This window comes from Malus sylvestris, chromosome 15 (genome assembly GCF_916048215.2).
Source record: "Malus sylvestris chromosome 15, drMalSylv7.2, whole genome shotgun sequence".
NCBI lineage: Eukaryota > Viridiplantae > Streptophyta > Magnoliopsida > Rosales > Rosaceae > Malus > Malus sylvestris.
Window position 1 is genome coordinate 22,863,077 of NC_062274.1, and position 9,812 is coordinate 22,872,888.

At 44.0% G+C, this 9,812-nt stretch overlaps 1 protein-coding gene across 1 annotated transcript; it reads right to left on the bottom strand.

The window, feature by feature from the left end:
- Positions 1 to 459: 459 nt before the first annotated feature.
- Positions 460 to 7,070, bottom strand: LOC126602814 (uncharacterized). Its single transcript, XM_050269669.1, has 2 exons — positions 5,408 to 7,070; positions 460 to 854 (listed from the first exon to the last, which is right to left on the bottom strand). The coding sequence occupies exons 1-2, from the start codon at positions 7,068 to 7,070 to the stop codon at positions 460 to 462; spliced, it is 2,058 nt and encodes a 685-aa protein (XP_050125626.1).
- Between the last annotated feature and the right edge of the window lie 2,742 nt (positions 7,071 to 9,812).

Below are 9,812 nucleotides of genomic sequence, written 5' to 3' on the forward strand. Positions count from 1 at the left end.
GGAGTTTAAAATACCGTTATATTCAAAAATAGAAAAAGCCACATGCCAATTGGCATGGAGGCAACTCAGTCAGGCAAGCAATTCCACCCAACCCATAAACCCTATCTCCTTGAGGCCTCGTCCTCTTCTCCTCCCTTGGTTGGCTGGTTCTCAGTACTGCTCTCACCACTTCCCCTACCTCCCTTCTCATTCTCATTCACAAACTCTCTAGACTCTCACTCTCACTCTCTCTCTAGAATTCCAAAATGGGGATGTGAGCTTGCAATGTGTCAATGACCTTATTTGGACCGCCATGACGCACCACACTCCCTATATAACACTGAAAATCCATCCCCCAATTGCTGCAATTTCAGAGAAAAACCAACAGTCTTTGAGCAAATTAGATAGAATTTTGAGAGTTACAAATAAAAAAAGATGAGCTGCATGAATCTGAGCTCATGGGTCCAATTCCAGACCTGCTCAATGTTGAATCAAGCAGGAAGATCCAGATCCTCCCAATCCTTCAACCTCTTCCACCCGCTCAAGACCAACATACCCATTTCCTAAGCCGCCCCACACCGCCGTCGACCCGCCTCCCCTTTCGCCGTCTCTGCCGTTCTCACCAAGCAAGAGATACTCACAGAGGAATTTGAAGAAGAATCCCCGAAGCCCACCTTCAATTTCAAATCCTACATGCTCCAGAAGGCCGAGGCAGTCAACCAGGCCTTGGACGCCGCCGTCTCCCTCCGCGAACCGATTACGATCCACGAGGCCATGAGGGGTGGGCGCAGTTCGGTTTAGTGCGGTTTTGAATGAAACCAAAACCAAAACCGCAAGTGTTTGCGGTTTGGTTTGGTACGGTTTTGAGGCTAAAACTGAAATGAAACCAAACCATTTGGTTTGGTTCGGTTTGATTTTAAACGTTTTTTGTTTGGTTTCATTGTTTGAAAAAGTTATTATGATTACCTAATTGTATCTTATTTCATTTTCCTTTGATATACACTTCAATTCTCTTCTATAAGCAACATTTACTGTTTGTTTTTCATTTTCATGTCTTCTATTACTACATTGTTCAAGCATGCATGCAATAACATAATTCAATCAAGCATGGCTTCAATTACAACCACATCATATGGTTTATGAACTTGAGTCTAAATAGTTGGTTTTCCTAGCATTTTCCTATATACAATTAGGGTTACATAAACTCCCTTTACCTTGGAATCAAGTGAAGTAGTTTGAATAACATAATTTAGCGAGTTGACAAAAAACATTATAATTGACAAAAAACATTATAATGCATGTCTACGAAAACTCATGTACCCGGATATATTGGATTATATCAATCTATAATATTAAGCCCAGATTGGATAGTTGGACTATAAATACGATTAAATCCACATTAATTTGAAGTAAATTGAGCATAAGGCAAACTAATGGCATAATAATTACGAGTTTTCTGTGTAACTGGAGTTAGTATAGTAACATATACATATCAATGGAAATAGGCAGTCAGATAATACCTTTGGCAGTGAGATATGTCGTCGTTGATGTGCTGAATCCGCATGCAGTAGAGCGAAAAATAAAACAGCACAAAAGGAAGGGACACACACAGAGCACATACCACACACCAGAGAAAACACTGCAATACACTTGACACAAATACACATATACTAAAATGTGGACATCACAGATATTTGACACGCACACACACATATGCAGACAAGGAAATAACCAATTAGAATTTAACATTTAATAAAGTTATGCGGTTTCGGTTTGGTTTCAAGGTTCCGGAATTGAAAACAAATCGTTTTTCCTTCATTCGGTTTCGGTTTCAAACCGAAATCATTTTGAAATTACAAAACCAAACCGTTTGGTGTTGTTCGTCGCAGGAATCTCCTGGCGGACGAGCACACAGCTCCCCTGGGAGAATGGCGTCGGTTGAGGGTATCTGTCGTACTTCTGCTTTCTTCTCGGGCTCGCTCGGGCAAGCCTTTGTCGGGCAGATCTTGGTCGGGCAAGACACACTTCAGGCAAGGCTCGTCGGGCAGTTCTGAAAGAGAAGGACAGAGTTAATTTGAAAGGGTGCCTTTGTGGGGCCTTAGGTGTAGGCCTTAAGGCTCACAATCAAGATTAACTTTGTCGTGCTCAGGCGTGCCACTGCCATCTTCAGTATGGCAGATGTTGAATGGGTGTTAAGCTTTGATTGAATATGTATACGCCCGAGAAACCAAGTTAGATATAACAGGTGCCTTTGTGGGGCCTTAGGTATAGGCCTTGAGGCTTCCTGTCAAACTAAACCAGCGCTTGGATGTATCATATTTGGTCTTTTATGGTTGCCAGAGTCTTATCACTATTATACCTTTGATTATCTGAATCCAAGAGGTAGGACGAACCCAAATGAGTGCCTTTGTAGGGCCTTAGGTATAGGCCTTGAGGCTTCCCATCAGAGTTAATCCTTATACTCGGACCAACTAGACCGCAACATGAAATGAAGCTAAATAGATGCCTTCGTGGGGCCTTAGGTGTAGGCCTTGAGGCTTTCTATCAGAATTCACTCCATGCTTAAGCCTTTTCTACGAATCAAGATATAATAGCAATAAAACGGAGAAATAGATTGATTACTTGCGCCCCAAGTAACTTCGGACTTCTCGCTTATCAAGGATTGTCGTGGATGGGTTGAGTCCACATAGAGTTCTTTTTTATGCCTTGAGGCCAAGGACTTTTAAACTGATCTTTAAATTACATGCCCGCCGGGCTTAAGACTTAGATCTGATTTGAACTCTGACGCGATTCAGATCGGATTCAAGTGCTGAAGACTCATTTTCATTATGACTTTGCTAGAAATAACTTGTATATAACTGGGAATATATATAACATGTTATTGTGCTTTTAAAAGAAAGAAAAGACAAAGACAGAGCAAAGATAGTCGGGTAAGTTTGAACCTTATCGGCCAAGGCTGAACTTCTTACAAAATCTATCTTTGTGGCTCTGTCAGAGGTCTGAAAGCTTTTAGAGGGGTTGACGGGGGAGAAGAGGATACAAAATGAATCGATACCACCATGAACAAGGTAGCAGAGCTATTACAGGGGTTTGGGAAGGTTTATCCCGAATGGGATGAAGGCTTGTGCTGACTACAGCTTCGTTGAAGGCAAATCTGGCTTGAGCAGAGTTTTGGCTTTTGTTTGTTTGTTTGAGTGTCCTTAATTCTGTCTTCTCTTCCTCCTTTTATAGACGACTTCAGCTTGGGTTCCTGTAGCAATAGCGGTGCCCGAATGCGGTTTGGTGATGACTCACTAGCTTTTTTACATGAATGCCACCAATAAAGTACTTTATTGGGCTGTGTAGTGACTGAATAGCCTACCCCCTGTGGCCTTTGAGCAGGTAAGCAGGTGGCCTTTGTAACTTGTGCCCAGCCGAAAGCCTCTTTCCTGCCTCCTAAGTTTTCCTTTGGGCCTTGGGTTTGGGTCGACTTTCTCTCTGGCCCAAAGTTCAGATTTTATCCCAAACAGTGCCCCCTTCAATTGATGTTAAGGTTGAGATCCCAAGCGCCAACATTAAATGAATAACAGCATGCGTGCCCTTTGAGCTTCTTGCGACCTTTAAACTGCCTTCTGGTTCTCTATAAATTCTGGCTTTGGAAACCCTTTTCAAATCATCACTTCTTCTTCATTTTGGTCTTCACCCTTCATCCACCTTGAATCCTTCCGTCTCCCCACTGAGAAATGGGTTCCTCAGGTTTTGAGTGGAGTTTCCTGAAACTCCCCTTTCGTGAGAAAAAAGAAAGTTTTCACCTGATGATTGCTACCTCCAACACCTTTGGTCGATCACCCCTCTACCTCCAACACCCTTGGTCAGGCGGTCTCCTCTTGATGACTGATCTTCCCACAACTTGTGGTGATAAGTCGGGCTTCATCATCATACATGGTGAAGATCTTGTGGGAGGGTCCTCTACCAAGCTCATGTTGGCCGCACAACCCGATCACCTGATTGGGTTTCAACCAAGAAGATAGCGGGAAACCAGTTGAAGACACCAACACTTTCAGAGGGGATCAAATGTAATACATAAGATTTGGTATCTTGTAATCTCATCAATTTGTCGACATGAAATAAGTATTTTTATCTATTTCTGCATCTCTGCCTTCTTTAAATGTTTGGATGAACAAAATACCGTATGTGAATTTCTAAGGTCCGTCTCACTCTGCTCCCTCTTCGATATAGCAATCCCTAACATCCCATAATGTAGGACAATATTTCTTCAAGAATTTTGCATTAATAGGGTGTTTCTGCTCATTGCCTTCGAGGTCTGCTAGATAATATCCTCCTTTGTTCAAAACCCGACTAATAATAAAAGGACCTTCCCATGTCGGGCTCCATTTCCCGAAGCCACGCAGCTGAGCGCCTAGCGGGAGGACCGCTTTCCACGCTAAATCTCCTTCCTTGAAAGACTTTAACTTCACCCTTTTGTTATAGGCTCGGGCAACAACAATCTTTCCTTCTTGAATCTGGTTCAAGGCTTCAATTCGGGCTGCATCCAGATCTTCAATACCTTGACACATGGCTTCGATATATTCTGCACTATGCAACCCAAATTGGTTTTGAATTCTTACGGAACTGACGTTGATTTCCATAGGAAGCACTGCATCTTGCCCGAAAGTCAAGGCATAAGGAGTCGTGCCTGTCCCCGCTCTTTTAGAAGTCCGGTATGCCCACAACGTGTTCCCTAGCATCTCATGCCACCTTTCTGGACTATCAATCACCATCCTTTTAATAATGTTGACCAAGATCTTGTTGCTAGCCTCTGCTTGCCTATTTGACTGAGGGTAGTATGGACTGGATTGGATCATCTTTATTTTGTACTTGCTTGCAAACTCTTCAACCTCCTTTGAAATAAAAGATGGCCCACGATCCGTTACTATAGTTTCAGGCACCCCATACCTGTGCAGGATCTTGGTCTCAATAAAATTCTTGACCACGGCTGAAGTTATGGATTTTACTGCCGATGCTTCTACCCATTTGGTGAAGTAATCCGTTGCCACAATTATGAAAGTATGTCCCTTACTAGAGGCCGGATAAATCTGCCCGATGAAGTCCATTGCCCATCCTCGGAACGGCCAAGGCTTGACCACTGGATTGAGAGGTACTGATGGTACGTGCTGGAGAGGTCCATGTCTCTGACATTCTTCACATCCGCGGGCATAGGACTTACAATCTTTTTCCATGTCGGGCCAGAAATAACCATACCTTCTGAGTAGCCATCTCATCTTTGTTCCCGCTTGATGTGCTCCACATATTCCCTCATGTACTTCGGCCATTACTCTCATGGATTCCTCTAGGCCTAAGCATTTTAATAGCAACCCATCTAGGGTCTTTCTCAACAGATTTTTTGTCCATAAGACATACTTGGTTGCTTGCTGCCTGTTCTTCTTACTTGTGGGTGAAGAAGGATCTTTCAGATACTGAGTAATAGGTGTCCTCCAGTCTTCCACCTCGGTCACTAGAACCATTACATCCAGACTGAACCTCCGATCTAAGATAGAGGGAAGGTTTCTTGTTTGGATCTCAACATCAACACCATACTTCCTTTCTTGCATTGGCACTCCTGAAGCTAGTTGCGCCATTTCATTGGTTGCCAAGTTAGATCCCCTAGGAATGTGATTGACTGATATCTCAGACTCCCACAAACTCAGCAGTTGTGTTGCTGCCATATAATACCCTGCCATAGTGATATGTCTGCATTTGAACTCGCCATTCAGTTGATTTATCACTAACTCTGAATCACCAAAGATCTCTACTTCAGTTGCCCCCAAGTCCATCAGGATTTCCAGGCCGATAATCAATGCCTCATACTCCGCCCGATTATTGGTATTTTCTTGATAATCAAGTAGGAAGGAATAGTAATGATAAACCCCTTGAGGGTTTATAATCACAATTCCAGCTCCTGCTGCATTCTGAGTGTAGGATCCATCGAAATATAGCTTCCAAGGTGTAATCCAAAGACCTGCTACTCTCATTATCTCTTGCTGGATCCAATCTTCTTTGCCCGAAACACCACTTCTTGGTGGGATCCATACATTAGCAACTTCTAAACTTCCCGGGATATTGATTTCCTCGCTTTGAGACTCCTGATGTTCGGTCAGGAAGTCAGCAATTGCCTGGCCTTTGACTGCCCTCTGGGGTATGTACTGAAAACTGAATTCTGATAATGCTAGAATCCACTTCCCAATCCTCCCTGCTAGCATAGGTCTTGACAACATATACTTTATCACATCTGTTTTGGCGATAATGTGCACATGACAAGGTAGCATGTAATGCCTTAGCTTGCTGGCAGTAAAATATAGAGCCAAACACAGTTTTTCCACCGGAGAATATCTTGTTTCTACCTCGGTCAGAATTCTGCTGAGGTAATACACAGCCTGCTCTTTTCCTCCTTCATTATTCTGGGCTAGTAGACTCCCAATTGATCTTTCCGATGCAGAAATATATAGTTTCAATGGCTTTCCCCTTTGAGGTGGCACTAGCACTGGTGGGGAAGTCAAGTAAGCCTTGATGCTATCAAATGCCTGCTGGTGGGTTGGCCCCCACTCAAAATTCTCCCTATCCTTCAATCTCAGTAGCGGAGTTAGTGGCTGGATTTTGCCCGCCAAATTGGCAATGAATCTCCTCAAGAAGTTGATTTTACCTAGCAATCTCTGAAGCTGTACTTTGTTGGTAGGTGGAAGTGACTCTAATATTGCTCGAGACTTATTTTTGTCCACCTCCACACCTCTCTGATGCACCAAGAATCCCAAAAAATTGCCCGCTCTTACTCCAAAAGCGCATTTCTTTGGATTCATCTTCAACTTGTGGATCCGCATCCTCATCAATGCTTGCTTGAGGTCCACGAGATGCTGCTCTTCTGTCTTAGATTTCACCACAATGTCATCGATATACACCTCTATGCTTTGGCCAATTAAATCATGAAAAATGGCATTCATTGCCCTTTGATACGTGGCGCCTGCATTTTTGAGCTCGAATGGCATGACCAGATATTCATATGCCCCCACATGACCAGGACATCTAAAAGCTGTCTTATGAATATCCTCTGGCGCCATCTTTATTTGATTATAACCGGCATTTCCATCCATAAACGATAAAACTTTATGCTTTGCTACAGCATCTATGGATAAGTCAGCCATGGGCATGGGATATTCATCCTTTGGTGTGGCGCTATTAATATTCCTATAATCAACACAACACCGTACTGCTTTTGTTATAGCTTTTAAAACGGGTACAATGTTGGCTAGCCACTCTACATATTTGGCTGGTCTAATAAAGCCAGCTTTCACCAGCCTTTCAATTTCTTCTTTGACTTTTTCTTCTATCTCCTTTGACATCCTTCGTGGTGCCTGCTTGACAGGTTTATATCCTTCCTTGATGGGCATTCTATGTTCCACCAAGGCTGGGTCTAATCCTGGCATCTCGGTGTAATGCCAAGCAAAACAATCTTTGAATTCTTGCAAAAGAGAGATAATCTTGGCCCGATCCTCAATCCTTAATAAACCGCTGATTTGAATTGGTCTCGGATCCTCTTCTGTGCCTAGATCAATAACTTCCAATGGATCCTGGACTTCTGGAGATGGCTTATCAGGTTCTGCACACAAAAATTCAACTAACTCCGGGTTCTCGGGCAGACCGTCTGGCTCGTCTATATCGTAGACGCATTCGGCCATTTGAATGGCCTTATCTAACTCCTCTGTGCAAGATTCTTCCTCATTTTCCTGCTGGCTGGTAGAAACTTTCCCCTGCCACTCCTGCTCTTCTTTATCCAAGAGTTTTTCTTCCTGTCTTCTTCCCTTTCCATACACCAACAGTCTTTTAATCAGGGATCTGACTGCCATGACCTGATCTTTCTTCTTTTGTTCGATCATTGATGGTATAGAGAGTTTGGTATAAGACAGGGTCTCTCCCACTCCTCCTTGGTAAGGAGCATCCCTTGTTCTAGAAGCTTTCGGGCCGTCACCTTGGTAGGGCGGCCGTTCTCATCAGCTCCCAAACATTTCAAAATTCCCACGTTGGGATTGTAGAAATTTTCTTCTGCAACATTAGCTGAGGGGAGGAATGGCCGTGATTCGGCCTCTACCAACTCCCAAAAGCTTGATCCTTCAGTACTTGCCTCGTGGTATACAGCCACTTGTTGATGAAGAGTAGAAGGTATGGCTAAACTTTGATGAATCCAATCTCTTCCCAGTAGGGCCCCGTAAGTGGAAGTGCAGTCTACTACAAAGAACGCCAACATTATTTTCTTGGACCCCAGATCTACCTCCAAAGGTAATATCCCATGAGTCCTGGTGATGGCACCTGAAAAGCTCGAGACTGTAAGGTTTGTGGGAATAAGATCTTCAGTGCTTCTCCCCATCCTCTTCATCTGCTTGGCTGGCAATATGTTAACAGCCGCTCCTCCATCAATCAAAATTCTTTTGAATGGTACACCTTCCAGATGAGCTGAAACGTATATAGGCTTCAGGTGGTTGGCCAACGAAATACTTGGGCGGCTGAACACCATTTTATCTGTGTAAATCCGTAGGGGACCACCTTTAGGTACTTTTGAGGATTCAACCTTGCCTGAGTCTTCCTCTGTAACTACCTCCACATTGACGTGAGCCATCATCGGCTTAGTTGTTAAATAATCACCTTCCATGGTAGCGGGCTGGTCAGGCCTGGCGTCAAACATGGCGGATAATACATACGTCATGTTGATGTGGAAGTTGCTGGGTTCGAGCAAGTCCTCCTTCTTGCTCCCAATGTGATCCATGAACTCGTCTAACCAGGCCATTGCATCGGCTGGTAGTAAGGGCTCTGGTATCCCTTCCTGTTGTGGTTGATTCATGTCTCCGTACAGCGCTTGCTTTGGAACTTCACCAAACGGATCCAAAGGCAAAAAGGTTGGTCTCCTCTCATATGCAACAGTTTCCTCATGGGTGGGCCCTGGCCTCTAACCAGGTGTTGGCATCATAGTCAGATCTTCCTGAGCCCTTCTTAAGATCCTATACTTGCCAGGATGTCGGCTTTGTGGCACATGATTCCCCATACCCTCCGTCTTGCCGTTGGCCCTTTCTACTTCCTTCTTACTTCGCCAACGAAGCTGACTACTACTTCCAGATGTTGCCCTCTCTGGCTTTTGATTTTTTTAGGCTTCAGAGGTGATGGGGGTCATCAGGGAATTCATGTAGGCTTTGTGCTGCCTTTGAACCCTTCTGACCATGGATGCTCCCATTGGTCTGGTGGGCTGCCCATCTTTTCCAACTACATACCATTTCCGCCCACGATATGCAGGAGTTGCTTTCTTAACAGGATTAGCTATCCCATCAGTTCTTCTGACTTCCTTCCCCTTTTGGCCATTTTGAAGCTGCTCTGTACTTCTTTGGAGTTTGGCTTCCATGTCCTCTGCCTCGTCAGAAACTTCATAGTTTCGAAATACTTCTGACAACGCCTTGGGTTGGGAATCACCTCCTAAACGTTGAAAAACGCTTCGGGAAGCATTTTTTCTTGTTGCCTGCTTAAGCCTTTCGCGGGCTTCTCTTTTAATTAACTCGTGATCAATAAGGACTCCAGCTGGGGGAATCTCGAGTTCACATTCACACTGGCATTTACTACACATAACCAGCCCTTTGATTATGGCAGCCTTTGGGTACTCGGATGGTTTGCCTATCCCTTCCGTAGGTCGTTTGGCTAGTTTCCCTTCTTCTTCTTCCCTTATAATTTTCCCTTTTCCTTTCTCTGCCCAGGTCATGTTGAGCATGTTTACCGGGGCTTCAGAAAAGGGCAACACAGGGTTGACTATGACTACCTCATCT

Excerpts from the sequence above, each read along its gene's own strand:
- LOC126602814 (XM_050269669.1), bottom strand. The coding sequence starts at position 7,070 with ATGGCGCCAGAGGATATTCATAAGACAGCTTTTAGATGTCCTGGTCAT. Across the intron at positions 855-5,407 it reads AGATCCTTCTTCACCCACAA|TTTTAGCCTCAAAACCGTAC; the intron begins GTAAGAAGAACA and ends GTTTCATTTCAG.